General features: G+C 35.4%; 1 protein-coding gene across 4 annotated transcripts in view; it reads left to right on the top strand.

Moving 5' to 3' along the window:
* Positions 1–17,398, top strand: part of LOC120330913 (uncharacterized) — a 28,198-nt gene extending 10,800 nt beyond the window's left edge. For 2 of the 4 annotated variants that reach the window (XM_039397900.2, XM_039397901.2), the window contains exons 4-14: positions 19–79; positions 5,711–5,790; positions 6,172–6,306; positions 6,633–6,785; positions 7,162–7,243; positions 7,642–7,729; positions 8,754–8,959; positions 10,051–10,165; positions 10,669–10,847; positions 14,943–15,736; positions 15,950–17,398. In XM_039397900.2, coding sequence (XP_039253834.2) covers positions 19–79; positions 5,711–5,790; positions 6,172–6,306; positions 6,633–6,785; positions 7,162–7,243; positions 7,642–7,729; positions 8,754–8,959; positions 10,051–10,165; positions 10,669–10,847; positions 14,943–15,736; positions 15,950–16,058 — 2,002 coding nt within the window. In that variant the 3' untranslated portion in view covers positions 16,059–17,398. Of the gene's footprint in view, positions 1–18; positions 80–2,441; positions 2,556–5,710; positions 5,791–6,171; positions 6,307–6,632; positions 6,786–7,161; positions 7,244–7,641; positions 7,730–8,753; positions 8,960–10,050; positions 10,166–10,668; positions 10,848–14,942; positions 15,737–15,935 lie in introns of those variants that run through there. The other 2 variants (XM_039397903.2, XM_039397904.2) reach the window with 2 other exon arrangements.
* Positions 17,399–17,912: the final 514 nt, after the last annotated feature.

Raw genomic sequence — 17,912 nt, 5'->3', positions numbered from 1 at the left:
AATATTTGAATATTTTAGATATAAAGAAATTACGGCTCCATCAAGAAGGCCGGCCCGAATGAAACGAGATACGGAAACGGTGAGTTTTTTTTTTTATCTTATTAATTAAAATCACGTTTCTGGATTTAAAGCACGATTATAACCATAATAAAATAAAGTCATACGAGTCGACAAGGCACATTCTCTATATACTTGACCTGATAAATTAATATTTTCCATCAACATTTTAATCCTTGATTCGGTACTCCCAAAGAATGTGAACCAAGATGGCGGACACCGGAACGTAGTATGTGTACCAGATTAGGGTATATTCATGTAAATCGCCTTATAAGTCCGTATATGGGGCTGAAGATTTCAGGTTTGTGACGTTTGCGAGACGCATATTACGTCATTACGCTTCCTACCACCGACGAGACAAACAAAATTCAACAGTTTTCAAATTGTTTGAGTAAGCATATTTGGCCAAGCATATTTTACGACTGAAAACTAGAATGCTAAATCGGAATGATTCCCGCCCTCTTGCCATCACAAAAAAGGGAAATTAGTCACACCGCATCTCATCAATAATGTATAATTTTCGTCTGGACTGGAGGAGGACAAGAAAAAATCTCGTTTTTTTCTGAGATTGTCTACCCGCTGATCTAAAATTAAATTTTCTCGTCTCGGTAAAGCCGACGCTATTTATATCTGATCACGTTCAAGGGTAAAACTAGCAGCTATTACCTCGAAGATTAGTTGAATGTAAGAGAAGTGTCTTGCGATGCTGTTCAGTACGTCAGGATGTATACACCAGAATCAGACAACCCATTTAGTATTTCATTCTTATTTTGATTGTTTGGTCACCTATTATATCATGTTTCACGAATCAAGCCGCGATCTGTACAAGTGGAAATTTCTTGAAGATTGGATGACTGACATTCATACATTACAACTGACCAGGTTGTGGTTCAAAGGCCACCAAAGCGCCTATATGACTCTTCAAGAATCGTGGCGTCGTTGTTCCCCTCTACCACGTCTCCTAATTGCCTACGCTGGGTTTGAATCTAAATCTACGACAGAATAGTTTATACTGTATATAATATATCATTGTCGTTTGTCTGTCGTTTTTCAAAAACTTCCTGCGCCTTAACCCACAGCATTGGAAGCTAATGTATGGTGTTTGTTGAAATTGGCTTTTCTCATATTTGAATTGTACAGAATATTAGTTTTTTATATTTAGAGCAGTCAGCCATATATTTTAACTGTACGTGAGCCTTTTGTAATATTGAGAATTGTACAGAATTTGTGAAATTATTCAGAGAAGAAAGTAGATAAAAAAGCACACGGTAGACAACGGCCTGCCGTCTGTTTGTCAAGTCCGAATTGTATTCGGCAGAACCTAACTGCTCTAGATGCATGGAGTCAGTGGTGAAGCAACATCATCAATCATATGTGAGTCTATTTACTGAAAAGAAAATATCAAATTAACTCACTCCAGGAGGAGCGAAATCGATTTTACGTGAATATATTACGTAACCATTGATTTACTCAGATTGAAAGTGGGATCAGTTCAATGATTTCGATTTTTTTCTACTCTATGACGTCTTAATTAATCAAAGAAGATTTATGCCTTCAGGTGTTCGTGTTTCACGCTTTTGGCCTTGGTTCAGTTCAGTAGTTAGATGGGATCAAATTGCAGGAGGTTTTTAATAAGCGACACGTTAGAATCGTAACATTAGTTAATATGTACATAGTTGTTACATCTGGTAACTCTGAAAGAAACATTTTGATTGTAATTTGGAACAGAACTAAAAAACTTGCTCTGAGTTGAGATGTCGATATCTTCAAGAAATCTTCAGATTGTAACTTCTAGATTTCTACGTTGAGACCTCCGTAAATCCGTTAATTCAGTAATAGTACGGAAGTCTGCCCGGGCCAATCAAACTGCCAATTTCTAGGAAGTTTTCTTTTACCAAGGAGATAGCGTGGTATATTCTCGTTCAGGAAAACAAGATCAGTAGCGTCCAAGCAGAAAAACTGGTGCTCCCGAAGTATTCGTACCAAGATGACTCACAACCTGAACATAGTATGTGTACCAAGTTAGAGTTGTTCAGGTTGTGCGTCATCTTTGTACAAATACTTCCGGAGCGCCGAAAAAATGTCTGAGGGCCAAAATTATGTTGCATCCCGGTATTAAACATTGTGTAAATGAAACTGGGCCTATTGTGACAGTTCGCGACAGGATGAACCAATATCATTTTGCAATAGGATATTTGACACACAAAGTTATTAAAATGAAGTCTACAACTTGAGAAATACACGTGTGCATGCGCTTTTTGCACAGTTTCGTAATAATTGCTCAAAGGACACCACTACAGCATAAATAAAAGCCTAACCTGTGTTTCAAAAATTGGTGGCAAGCCATTTTACCATTCAACTTTTACAATATATTGAATATGTTTTCCGTTTCGCCAGTTTTAAAATTTTTATCTAAGGAGGCTATAACTTCAAAATACAAACCTGAACTCTACATTATATATCCAGTATTGGAATCGATAAAGAAACTATAAAAGAAGGTAAAGAACGGAAGACTTTGCAATTCTATTTATTTGTAATTATTGGACACGAAATGGACATATGGATTGTTTTGTTATTATGTTGTTGTTCTTTTTATTCTTTTCTCTTTTTGTTGTGAAAAAAATCGCCTTTCTACTGAACCAATTGCTTTGGAAGTTTCAGTTGTAAAGATTGTATTTATCACTAAAGGCTATCACTTTTATTTATTTTAAAAATTTCTGTGGTCTCTATGGGATTCCTTGTTTTATGTTTGCGGTGACGTCATTGAAATTGCGCACCTTGTGACCAGTCGAGTTCGTTGTTATTTGGTGGTCAGGCGAAGTAGTAAAGGCTTCAGATCTGGTAGTTTAATCCGACAGATTGCATAACTGTGCTACTTCGTTTTGGATTTCGTTTTCATATATTTCAGCATTGATCTTTTGATTATATTCAAGTCAACCGGAATATGTATCTTTTCAGTCCGAATCTTGGTCACACTTATTGTCATTTTCGGAGTGTTGTTATTGTCTTTTTATTATTTCCAAGATATTATTACAAAAGTGCCACCTCTGCGGAGCCTACAAACTACAATACGATGACCTGGCCGATATTGTTTTCATCTTCGGTTCAGTTTTTTACGCAACTGCGGTTTTAATTTTACATACATGTTCGAAGGCCAGTTTGAATTACGAATTGTCAGTTTTGATGCAGAACCAAGCTTGATAAACAGATACACGGTACTTTTAGTTTTGGCTCATGTATGATCTATTCTTGAAAAAAGTTGACTAAAATTGTCATGAATTGGATTCTTGAATTCTAAAGAGATAATCAAATCCGTAATGCGACACGGGACTGTTTGCTTCACAAAAGCCTAAGAAATGGATACAATATAATTTAATTTATTGTTTCTCCGCCTGTATGTATCAAGTGCCTACAGAAAACTTTCTTGTGTACACAACACTTTTGGTATCCATGGTGATATTTGGACGAAAATCAACACCGAGGTTGTGCACGTGTGACATATTCATCCGCAACATTGAAAATTCATCATAATATACTTCATTGTGGCAAATTTCACGAATTCATTGGGAAGTATGCTTCGAGACCTAATTGGAGATTGATTGCGATTGACATTGTTTATGGCGATTTGCTTACGAATTCCTCCTGTACTTCACTTACTGGAACATGTTTTCACTCATTTAAGCCATGAAAATTTGCTTCGGGATAGTTTGGAATATATCGTTTCCAGTATTCCTGCTGAGTAAGATTGTTGTGAAATAGGATGGACTTCAATACGATGTTATTCACTAGCTGTTGTTACATTTATAATAACACATTATCCATATTTCGCAAATTTCATTTTCGCACATTTTGTTATTTGTAAAATCCATTAACAGTGACCGTGCAACGTTGGTTAACTTTCTAATTTTTTCCGAGCTCACTTTCTCCCATTTTTCATATTTCGATGCTTTCACTATTCTTTCATGGTCCTGGATTTGGGCGAATTCGGGCGAGTTTGTTTGTCAACAACTCTTTTCTTCGGCACTTGTTGTTCTTCGGTTACGCGCAGTCTTTCAATAAAATATGCCGAGTGCCTTCTATTGTTTGAGTTGTATATACTTGACAATAGCTCCGCTGGATTGTTCGGTTGCCATTTGAGAAATTAGCGCGAACGCATATCCTGAGATTGGGCTGTCCGAAACGAGAAGTTATTCCTTTACTCGAAGTATCATTAAAATGAAAATGTTTGTTGCGTTTGGTGTTTTAATTTTGAATATTTTATTTCAACGTCATAACTTATTACATGCAATAAAACGATAGAATCAGTTGCACTATCTTAATCATATCCGACGATCCCATTCAATCCAAAGTCAGTACCGAAACACGTTCAACTACTGGCCGTGATCATCGATGAACACGTTAGAAATCATGTAGTAATTGCTAATAAATCCTTCTATGATCATTTTGGGCATCTGCTTTTGGCAGGATCGTCTATATATTGTGTCGAAAAATGTAAAACATTGAGTTAGATTTGAACTTTGACTCTATCACGAAATGATTGAATGTCCACATTCACTTTCGTAGGGTTGTAGAAAATGCGCTTGAGTTTATTTCTTTAGATAGTCATCTCTAATTTACGATGACCAGTTAAGGCATTTGACCATTACTTACGATCCTCAATCATCGTCGATCGGTGCGCCGCAAATGGTCGAAAAATGTAAAACATTGAGTTAGATTTGAACTTTGACTCTATCACGAAATGATTGAATGTCCACATTCACTTTCGTAGGATTGTAGAAAATGCGCTTGAGTTTATTTCTTTAGATGGTCATCTCTAATTTACGATGACCAGTTAAGGCACTTGACCATTACTTACGATCCTCAATCATCGTCGATCGGTGCGCCGCAAATTGAGTGATGTCTTCAAGTATACTTGACAACCCCCAAAATGGTACTTTGAAGTTTTTTATACGTGTGCCGACATGTCTATATTATATGGAACATTTATGCGTTATCAAGTAACGCAAATGGCTGATACATCTTTGAATGATGTTTCTCAACCTTACTCCATGCGTGGATAAACGATATACCACAAAATACATCAGTGGCTTATAAAATATTTTCGATTTGGCAAAAATTGTTTGCATCTTCAACCAATCAATACACACAGCTGCCTTAGTGGGGGCCTCTTTTCATTTAATCCGTAAAAACCTAAAAACCACGCATTCTGCGTTTGGAGTTGGGCTGAAAGGAACGTCGAGTAAGCTGGGATATCATGGCTGCCTCTAGGCCTACATGGCCTTCTACTGCGTGTTACAGCGAATTGAGAAAGGAGCGGATGATATGGGATACGCTGCGAGTCAGTGATTGAGAAATTTTGTTTTGCTATATTCTTGTATTGAGAAGAGAACGTTATGAATGTTCCAAAACATCAGTATACAAGTTTATTTTTATCAAACACATATGAGTGCAGAGCGGACCGGCTTACTAATTACCCTACCCGATTTTTTAATTAGGACATCGTAGATATTGAATCATTGAAAGAGTATCGCTACCAAAATTGACAAAAAGAACAAAAAAATATAAAATCAAACGAAACATTTAAGCTGTATCATTTTTGAATCGATAATATCTGAGAACAATAAATATGGAAATTGAAAATATTTTTTTCTAGGTCCGACCTGTTTATCACAATCAAAGAATGAATGTAGCAGCAAGATGGAGAGAGGTTCCAAAGGGACCAATCACAATATTGTAAGTGGATTCCTATATACTAATTCACGTTCTTATTATAGAAATTGTTAGAATGATCCATTCAAGTTAGAAATTGACATTTCTGAATAATAAATATAATAAATTCTATCTATAGAAATCGAAAAAAGAAAGTAAAAACACTTTTTTGCTCGTAATCTGCAACTTCTGCAAAAATAGCTTCATTTTTGCAAAAGCATCTTTACGGTTCTAATTTGAAATATTTTTTTTGATGAACTGATAAAAAAAAATGATTAGATTCAGATTTAAACCGACCCATGTGTTTACAACTTTCTAGCAGTGCTGTTGGAATATATGCCGCCTAAGAAAATATTTACCTTATAATGGGAGTAAATCCAATTTTATTTTTACTTTTTATTTTAGTGTTTATGCAAACAACGACATCAACAGTCCAGCACATAAGATACTTCTTACTCCTCGTATTTTGAAGTATCATGACAATATTTTATCAGAAATAACAGAAAAAGTTGGTACGAGAATGGGAGTGGCGGTACACCAGTAAGATGTTTTCTAATTCGTTTATGTTGAGGTTAGGGTTCGAAACCAGTCCTTGTCCAATTGACGAAGGCGAATGAACAAAAAAAATTCAATTCCTAATATGATTGAAGTCATCAATTATGTCACCTACTCTTCTTAAGTAGATGAACGTTATTTTCTCAACTAAAATCTGTCATCCTTTGGCCTACTTTATAAAATATGTTGGTGTATGTGCGGTCTCTTTCCTGACAAGTATCTTGACTGTCTCATTTTGCATTCTTTCATATTCTGGATTGAGCAGGTAAAAACTAGTTTGTTTCGTAATTCTCATATCTTCTATTACTCAGAATTTTCACACTTCATGGAGAAGCAATTCACGGTCCAGATCTACTTGAAAACGGTGGATATTACGTCGTAGCAGGACGAGGAGACAAATTCCATCCATTGCCGTACGGGGAAAAGGCTAAATATATGGCAACGATGCGCACCGCTAGAAGAGGGTAATAAAACTTTTACTGTGGTACAGTAACAAGTAGGCTAATTTATATATAATACTAGTACTGCGTATGTTTTCAAATCTACAAAACGACCAGTTGTTAAATTTGTGCTCCTAAACTTCACTTTGATAGTGTTTAGTTGTCGTAAAAGAGTACAGTTGTATCTAACTTGGATTTGCCATTTTTAGGAGTTAACAATACCGTTATTGTTTTCGTAGTATATCAAAATAAAAATAATAAAATACTTGATAATTGAAGAATTATAATTATCAAATTATTCACTAACACAAATAAACATTTTAATTTTTTCTATTGATATACTACAAAAGTCATTTGATATTATTAACTATTTTTTTTATCATTAAATTCTTGTTTTCAGTCACGTCCAGCTTCCTCCCATCCGACGGCGAGTGCGTACCATGAATTCTACAAAACCTCCTGAATCTTCTTATTCTCAAATGGTAGGTATATTATTGATGTTTTCATTTTTTCGAAAAAACTCTTCCAGATGCGAAATATTTAGAGCGTATATAGGTTCAGTGTTTCATCGGTACACGGCACTGAACGCGTTCTAACTTATTATTTTTCATCATTCAAAACAAACAATACACAATTTTACTTCGTACAAAGCTCTAAGCCAGCAGATCCCGATACAAATGCGGCTACTTTTTGTTCGACATTTCCCCCTTAATATCTTGCACTTTAGGCGAGGTAGTGAACATGGGGGTGGAACTCGCTATATTTTACCCGCGATGTAAACATTATTAGTTCTTAATGTCCAAGCTCAAATTTTTCATCAAAGTGATTAAATGACATAATCACTTCTAATTTACTTGAACAACTGCCATTGAATTTTCAGCATGCAGAAAGACGAGCACGGAATACCCAACCACCAGGACCAAGAGTACCGCCACCTAATAGACGGTTGAGACCGATGAAAGGCGCAGGTATAAAATTAGAAATGAATCTGAATAGAACTAAATATATTTGACATTTCAAAAATGCAATGATTGTAAACAACAGTCGTATAAAAATTTTAATGCAACTATTAGTTCTAGAGTATTTATAGAATTAGAGTCGCGAGTAGTTTTTCAGATTATATACGACAGGAGCGTGTTTGTGAATGAGTCAGCAAAAGTCTGTTTCCGGCATGATTCAGGCTTTTATTTGGTTGTCAGATTGTATAATCATTCATTCCTAGATTAAGATTTGGGTCCCTCTGCGAGTTATAAAATTTATAAAGCAATTAGTCCGGTAGTAAATGCGAAAAGCATTTTTTTCATAACGAAAAGAAGAAAATAAATACTAACAACAAAAATATAATAAACAAGAGAGCTACGCCCAAATATATGGACACGTCTGTTCGCAGTACAGTACGGTTTACCGTACCGTCAGATCACAGTCTACAAATATATTCACACCAAGCGAAGCAGTACAGTAGGACACAAAATGGCGTCCGATGTCCACAGAACGTTCGGTGACGTCATAACAAACAAAAACAAATCTCACAGAGCTAACAGATATATTTGAAATAAATAAAAGTAATAGTCTTCTGGAGAAAAATTTCATCTTTAACCATTAAAAATTTCAAAGCAATTGGTCCAGTGATCAAAGAGAAAAGCGGTTTTTCAATGTTTCCATTAGGTGTCCAAAAAGTGTCAAAGAACAACAAGAATAAGTACAAGAACAACATACCAACAAAACGATCGTTATGTCCACTAAACGTGTCCAAAAAACCATCCATACGTACATTTCGTGTCCAATAACTAATCTATATGTTAGATGATCTGAAGATTCTGAACAATGCGTAATATTCTCGGTATCGCGATAATAAAATATTTTTGGTTTCGTTATTGGCATTGAATAACGAAATTAGGTTTATATTCAGACTTTCCAAATTTAGTCTGAATTTATCCATGTAATTAACTTTGTAATGTCTTGAAACATCATACGAACTTATTTTTACCAAAGGTCAGCAACCACCCCCACCCTCAGAAAGTGATTCCGTCTTCCATGCGAAGCCAGTAAAAGTAAAAAGATCAGGAGCCAGCGGCAAAATAACTGCGGTATCTGCGACAGAAGACGAGGATGACGTATTCCGGGCTAAAAGAGAACCGACTAAGGCAGAAGAAGTTGCTGACGACGAGGATACAAAAGTAGATCTTCCGATCGACCAGGTTTGTTGCATTTTTATAGATAGTTTCTGAAAATACATTTGCGATTAAATGCCAAAATCTTTTTTTTTTTGAGAAGGTCAATAAAATGGTTTATGGCTTACTCCGACCTATTCGAAAATATCATTATCTACTTACCATACCGAATCGACATGCTAATATACATTATTGGCGCTGTTTGAGATTGTCTTGTAAGAAGTAATTGGTTTTAAACAGTGATTTCAATTATGAATACCACTACATATACTTGACAAAAAAGTCAAAACGAAATAGTAATGGTATGCAATCTGTCACAGTACCACTGTCTTCGCGACTTTGCCTGACCACCAGAACTAAGGCGAACGCGGAACCGCCACGAGAGGCGAAATTTTCAATTTTGACGTCATCGCACACGAAAAACGAATTCCATAGAACCCATAAAAAGCTTTGAAATAATTAAAAAGTAATTTTTTTCTAGCGAAAAATACAATCTTTACCCACCGGAAGTTAGTCAGTTAGTCCGCAAGCAATTAGTCCACTAGGTTATGGGAAGAGCGATTTTTTTACAACAACAAGAAGAAGAAAAGAATTACGCCCAAAAAGACAATCAACAACTACAACATAATAACAAAACGATCCATATGTACATTTCGTGTCCAATTACAACACGACATTTGTCATTGACCATATACTTCTTGCCTTTCAACGTTCCCTCTAAGAGCTTGCTTAGTTGCGCGGAATAAAAGAAACTTTCCAAAAAAGAAACTTTCCAAAAAAGAAACTCTGCGCGGAAAATTACAAAAAATAGTAAATAACACAACATTTTAAACATTTTATTACTTATGCAGTGCGCGGCAGAACGAAAGTACTGTGCGGGGATTTTTGGCTGGCTGCGCAGCTTTGGGGGAACGTTGCAGTTGTAGTGTGCTGCGTCAATTTTGAAAGCGTAATTATACTATCATGTCGCGGTATTTATTTTCAAAATCATGTTCCATCAATAACGTGCATGCTCTAAAAAATCCAAATACTGGTGAACTGTTATTTTTTGAACTCAAACCTTTTTGTAGTGTCTACAATTTTGAATACAATAATAATTTTGTTATCTTTGTGTTCAGGTTCCGGCTGACACAGTTGAAGAAGAAGAAGAACTCGATGTTCCTGTTAAACATGACGATGAAGGGCAAGCAACACCTCCAAACAAAACCACATACGCAACTCGGTTAGAGGAAGGTATAACATTGATTTGTTTTTTTTTTCGAAAGATTAGGATACATATTCGTACATTTTCCTATTTGGATTTTCAAAATGGTACCTGGCTCAACATGAGGGGAACCGGAGCGGTTTTTCTGGGGGACACGAGCAAAGACCATCATTGAGTACCATTTGCGATCGCCACTTTAAATAACTATTCAATTATCTAGTTATGGTACATTTATTCTTTCGTTTGTTGTCTTACTCATTACCATTGAACGCGGCGGAGAAAATAACCCTCGGAAGGGTTCTATTACGAGTTCGGGGATTGTCTGTGTTAGCCAAGTGAATATAACCCCTGCCCATGGGCTTCCGTCGCTTTACACAGCTTGATGTAAAGTAGGCGAACAAAATTAGTTACCTTTATATTGTTACACACACTTCTGGAGCGCCAAATAAACACTAGCCTAAGTGTCTCGTTAGCGCACAACCATTGTCAATTGATTGCTGCTATAGCAATTTAAAAATATACTCTATCGCAGATGACTCCGAGCCGCCACAATCGTCAAAAACTCCGACCAGCGCGAGTAGAGAGGAACCGGCTTACTCTGCGAGAAGCGAACCAGTTGTTGAACCCGAGGCGGAACCGGAAACTCAAGCGCATCAGAATGGAAGCGCTTTACAGCAACCTCCGTCCGATGAACCAGAACAAAGCCAAGAGGTGAGGTGTAATGAACTAGTTTGACGAAGCTGAATAAGATTGGGATGATTCTCAAATTATCAACCTGTATGATTATACCGTTACAATTAGATCTGTCTCAATACGAAGTAGATGAATTCTTCTAATCGTGGTATTTTACTGCAAATAGAATCTGAAATACCGATTCTGAGCTGTCTTGATTTGCATTGTGTTTTTAAGACTTGTTTTTTGTGACAAAAAACGAGTTTTTGATTTTGTAGTCTTCCGAGAGTGAATCAGCATGAAAATCGACCGCCTTCAGGCAATTATCTTTTGCAGATTGATTTCGCATCTTGTCTTGTGGTTAATTTGTAGATTCAGTGCAGAGTACTTTATCTTTTACCTTATTCTATTTCAATTTTTCTCTCCTCTCATCACTTCAGACTGCAGTTTTTCCTTTTGCCTTTTTCTACTGCTCTTTCTTTTTTTGTTCGCCTTTTTCTTTTTCTTAGCTGCATTCTCTCCTTTTGAAATGATCACAGTCTATCTTTATAGTGTTATGACTGTTAGATAGTTATATCATAGATTGAAGCGTAGTGTGAGACTCATGCCTCTGTATAATTTTGCAAAGCAATAGTGCAGCAGCATTCGCAGTATTAAGACATTTTTGTCTTTTGACAGGGCCTAGATCAGACAACAGCGGGAGGTAAAAAGCAGCAACAGGCCAATGTCAGGACGAGGGCGAACGCCGCAAGGAGACCTGTGAATTAATTAAAATTGGGGTTTCAAACTTCCAAGACCATTCTTAGCTTTTTCATCGACTTTTATCACTTTTAATTCTACTATATTATACTCGTTACAAATTTTTATTCCTTGTTACTATAAAGTAATTTTGAGATTATTCGGTTCCGGCGCGCTGGTATAGTATTTACCGATCTTATCATTTAGTGAGTTTTCCTACCTACGTCGGCGTTTTTATAGTAAGATTTTTTGAAAGCTGGTGTAAATTGCAGCGCTCACCTCCAAAGCGATGTGAACATTAAAAATAATACCGAATTTGACGGAAAGTCTGCGTAATAATACTCTTTACTGAAAGGATGTAAATATTTTTTTAATATTCGTGATAGCCTTGAAAACCCATAATGAGATAACCCGATATTAAATATTGTATCGATATTAAATAATAAAATTTTCCATATTTCTATAACGAGATGTCTTCTATTTCTGATCTTAATACCATTTTGAGCAATACTGAAGAAAAGTAAAACGACGGTTAAAAGAAGAACGACGTTTAGTGCCATATTACTGCTAAAACTTCTGTGCCAAAATACACGTTCTGAATAGCTATATTTTACTTTTACCAGTATTACCTTGCGCATTTTTCGTTCATCGGACTTCTGCAAATTTTTATCAAAATTATTATCAAAATTAAAAGTTTTCCTCAGTGTTACTGTAAATCACTTTCTGCTGCACAATCACTTAACAGCAACTAGAAACTGGGATGATATATCCATTCAGCATTCAAATTTTAAATCCATAAAATAATCCATTATAATATTAGAAAACTTGCCACAAAAAGAAAACCTCAATTATTTTATGAGTTTATATAAACAAAATAGAATATAATAAAACAAAATATAATCATCGTCTTCTCGTGTGTGATTTTATACGCAGTGGTACAGTGTTTCCCAACATATAGGTCCTCTGAAAATCTTCTTGGGTCGCTTGTTTTTTTTAACAAACTTTGAAACTAACGTAGTTTTCTCACTTTGGAGTAATTTCTGGAGAAAGGAATGTTATGAAAAAAATGATTCTGTTATATTAGCAATTGATTTTGCGGCCATAAAAGTACTACATGCCGTTTAGTATTTGAGCATATCCTTGGGTCGCGAGATTTTATTAAGTTTATTTTTTTTTAAATGTGGGTCTCTTGAAATGAACATTGGGAACCACTGCACTAGGATAGGCTATAGCCGCTAGTTTAAGCTACACGTATTTGTTTGCAATCTTCGGAAGTTGACGTTTGTCACGAAAGACTTGATTATATTTTAAGAGAAATACTATTTCCACTATCAATGTGCATGTAAATTTTACAAATTGAATGTGGTTGTTCCTATGTTGTGCGTAATTGCCTAGAATTCAAAAATAATATTTAATAACAATGTTACCTATCACAATATGAACTCGTTAGTTTTATACATTTTACTCTTTTCTGTTAGTGCCAAAGGACTTAATTTGTCAGTAATTTTTAATTGAATTTGATGATTTTAATTTCATTGTCTCCTTAGTTTTTTATTATTATTATATTCTCAACTTATTCCAAACAAGTCCATATGATTTCGAAAGGTTCCAAGATTCAAGCAGAAATTCATTTGACCCTTTAAAAGTTTGAAAACTTCGATTTCATTTATGAAGGACGCAATCAGTCTCTCCATATGTTATACAATTCATGTTGATGCGGTTAAAAATAAAGCAATTATCTCTGTGCGCTTTTCCTTTTATGGAACTAAACAACATACATACATTCGCCTGTATTTACAACCGCTTCTCCAATAAAGCCTAGGCTTGTTTGCTTTTGAGTTGTTTAAAATATTGGTAGTTTTTCAGCCGTAAACATTAAATTTTAAAACTGTTAAGTGGATAAATCAAATTCTAGTTTTTCATGGATTCCGTCATCATATCGTTTCCATTAATTGTCCAAACGTCGTTCGTAGTTCGATTTTCTAGGTTTAATTGTTTTGTCTCTTTATGCAAGGTTATTAATTTTTTAATCGTTATTCTCATCCCAGAAAACTTGAGTTTTTGAAATTTTTTTCATCTGAATATATATATATATATATAGATTTATTTTAATGTATTTTGAGATTTTTTGTCCGATAGAACAAATTTATGTACAATGTAATTTTCAATCTCCAAACAATTCTTTTTCAAATCTTAATGTATATTTATGAGAGGACGTCCTAGTGTTTTAGGCAATGATTTTTTAATGCACAAAATGAATTGAACAAAGTGTTCGTTCGTGATTTTATCTACTGTATCGTTCCATTATAACATGCGCGTTGGATCTAAGTAAGTGGGGTATATTGATGGCACTAGTTTTGTATCTAGGGGTTCAAAACCATACCAGTACGTCCCCTCACTCATGTTACAATAAATTCTTAATCGATGACTTGCTCGACGTTGTAAATATCAATAGGTATTTACAAAAAATCTTATTGGGTGTAAAACGATCATTTTTGAATATTTACTCCAAGTGCTTAGGCGCAAATAATGGAAGACGTTTTACCGAATACAACAACATAGAAGCAATATAAAACAATAGTAAATGAAGCGTCAGACAGTACTTCGTTTCAGAACTGAACAGTGGCAGGAGAGAGAGAGAGACAGGAATACATCAGTTGTTAGAGTTAGGCCATAATTTTATTCTGATTTTCCTTGTTTTAGTTATATTACGAGTTCGGGGACTGTCTGTGTTAGCCAAGTGAATATACCCCCTGCCTAAAGGTTTCAGTCCCTTTACACAACTTGATGTAAAGTAGGCGAACAAAATTAGTTACCTCCATATCGGTACGCACACTTCTGGAGCGCCAGTTGTTCAATAAGAATCACCAATGGCTAAGCCCCAATTTCAGTCAATGAAAACAGTGAGGTAAGGCAAGCAAACACTCTACGTGTTTCGGAAACTCTCATTTATTCACGTTATGTATTACGTGTCACTTTGTTGATCTCTTCATCGTCTATCCAGCATCGCTCTATTATCATATAACAATTACTATATTTGTTGTAGCCTACATCAAATTTCACGAACATGTTACCACCACTCCTCTGATAACATTAATATATATATAAATCAATAATAATTGTTCTCTATGCGTTAAAAAATATACAAATTAGAATAATACTCGATTCGGAATTCATTTATGACGAGAACTGCAAATTACTCGGACCTTACTTAAACTTAGAAGTTGATGATTCAGTAACCCCCTATATGGTTGTTAGCTTTTCTTTTTAAATCCTACACGTATTTACATACATAGCATAAAATTCTAATCATGTAGAATTATCAACTTTAATGGATTGTCCCTGAAAATTCAGTTGCACATAATATAAATAAATAAAAAATCATTTTGTCGTCAGATCCCAGAATCCAAGAGCAAAGATGAAAATGAAGCAGCAACTATTATCCAAGCGGGCTACAGGGGTTATCGGGTCAGACTGGATATCAAGCGACAGAAAGTGACTGCGACACCTGTTGATCAACCATCGGCGATGACGGAAAACGAGGAAGCTATAGCAAGTGAACAAGAAATTATAGAAGAACCTGCGAAACCCAACACACCACAGGATTCGTTGCTTCCTGAAGGCCGTTTGGAAACTTCAGAAGGAGAGAATATCGTTACACCAGTCACCAATAATCTTGAAACTGATCATGATAACACTTACGAACCGCCAACGGCTGGTAGAATTTCCGAAACTCATAATGCTAGTAGGCCTACTTCAAGCGAGGTTCAAGAAATACCCCTTCCTGAAACAAACGTCAATGAGGTTACCGAGGTTGAGAGACCTCCTTCTGAGGTTGGTGAAACTCCCAATGCAGATCGAGCTACGCCAGAAAACGCCAACAATGAAGCCCCTTCCCCGTTTCAATCGTCAGTAAAAGAATCCCCACCTGTTGCTCCGGGATTCGATATTTCATCCGGTAACGAAATAACCAATTCGCAACAAAATAGTCAAACTAGCCTCCAAGAAAAAACTGAGAGTCGACACGACGAACCCGAACACAGCCAAGAGCTACCTGAGCGAGACGCTGGCGACGGAATTGAGGAAAATGAAGGCAACAAGGAAGACAATACAGCACATATAAACGGGTCACTTCCAGTAAACGACGAGACAAAAGATATCACTTCAAATGAGGACGCAATTTCAGCAAGGTTTGCAATTAATCTTTATTGCTAATCTTGTGAATTTTTAGGGTACGATATTGATACTTTTGACAATATGCTTGCAATGTTTTTCTTGAATGGCCTGAATTGGAACAGAATACCGTTTTTATGTAAGCCTCCTTTCTCGGTACGTTTCCTGATTTATATTTTCTTTGTACCCCAAATTTTGATTTATAAATTGAAATAGACCTATCTTTACAGATCGACTAAAACTGTAAGTGAAGATGATGTTACGCCCAGGGCCAAACCTACCAAGGAAGAAGGACCCATCGCTAATGGACAACCAGCAGCTATACTTGAAGGGAAGTAAAATAAGTTGCGGCAGTTGAAGAAATATCCATTGGCAATAATCTCTTGAGTAGCTTCGGTTGTCAACACAATCTCCATGTTTTATTGGTGAATTTGAATTGAGTTTCAAGGTATAATTTCGATCAAAGGCGTCAAAACTTCAGATCAAATAATATGCTCATTTTTATTTTTCACAAGCAATCTGCAGACAACATTTTTCATACAAATATTGTTGTATTTGCCTGATATATCGAAGTTTGTTTTTCTATTTGTAAGTCAAAAAACGATGTGATAAGCTGGGTTCAATTGTGGCGTTTAAAAATTTTTTTAGGAAATGAAGAACTTATTGGCAGCTAGAGTATATTTCAGGAGATGGAACTGAATCTAGGATTAATTCTTATTGTTTCGTGTTAGATTTATATGTTGAAGTAAACAGTTATTTTGTCCCTATTTTGCAAACACGTTGAAATAAGTAACCACGTTTATTCTTATTAAAGTGTTCTGTAGTGGTGTTGTGATAAATAAGAAGATAACACAAATATGTTTTTGCGTCACTTTTTCATTTTTTCATAATTTTGGGTTTATATTTTTGTGTATTTTGCGTATTGTGTGCACATACATACGTTAAATAACAATTATTAGTCATTATATATATATATATTATTTTATTAACATGTAAACAACTTATATTATATATATCTTTTTTTATTTATAGTTTCGTTAGAGATTATTAATGTTGATGTTACCATTCTTGATATATTGTTGTTGTGGCTTTCTGGATGACGTATTCCATCCAACATATATATATATAAGCAACTATACAATTTCATTTATAAGGCTTATTGATGTGTAGTGGGTCAGTTTTAGTTAACTTGTGCTTAAAATAAAATTACATAGAATATATCCTTAATTTAAATTATCGCAGAATTTTCATTTCATAAATGTATATATATATAAAGATGTTTAAGAAAAGATGTATCGTTTTAGGCTGGGTGATCTTTTTATTTTTAATCTTTTTCTTATTCTTGGCAAATTGTGAGCATGAATAACTCGCACTACGTGGGCACTATTTCCTCGAATATTTCCAGTTAAACACTTTGTGCATTGTTCACATATTATCTTGGTGTGTTTATGAATGTATATGCATATGATATCATAAAGGTGGAAGATTTAGTCATCGGATTCAGCGTGTTCGCGCAAACTCGTTCATAAAATGGCGTGATAATCAGCGAATCTGATCTTTTTTTGAGAGCTATATAAAAATCCCGGGGACGTTCCGACGGTTTCAAAGATTAAGATCTGAATCATAGTTGCATTTTGATAACTGTTGAGTTTTTGCACATATACAGCCTTCAAAAATTGCTTGCGTGTTTTTTGGTAGTAGGTCTATCAGAGGTAGTTTTGGTACCATCAGAATCGTATTTTTGAAAAAGATATCGAAGCCAAATCACCGCACTTTCTGGAGTTTTTGATGTTATAATGTCCATAATTTCAAAGCTGAAATAGTGTTTTGAACGTCTGCTCTTTAGCGAGATGTAGCGAGATTGAGTTGTGTTGTACACGTACACCACTAGTGATTAGATGGGATTGGCTGACAATAGTTTTGTTGACAAACCGTTGAACCGACGTGTACCAGCGATCCCAGTCCATCCCCGACCCCCTCACCCAACGTTGATGAACAGATGATCAAAAATATATATATATATATATATAGCCTACAACAGGGGTGGGCAACCTTTTTTGGCTCGAGTGCCAAAATCGGCAAAATTCAACGACAAAATTGTTCCGCGTGCCGACCGAAATTGAAAACAATGCTTTGCCACTTTCAAAGCAGAAATACACAATGATAAACCTTATAAACATGTACAGACAGATT

The sequence above is a fragment of the Styela clava genome, chromosome 6 (genome assembly GCF_964204865.1).
Source record: "Styela clava chromosome 6, kaStyClav1.hap1.2, whole genome shotgun sequence".
NCBI classification, from domain to species: domain Eukaryota; kingdom Metazoa; phylum Chordata; class Ascidiacea; order Stolidobranchia; family Styelidae; genus Styela; species Styela clava.
This window is presented reverse-complemented; position numbering and strand designations above follow the sequence as displayed.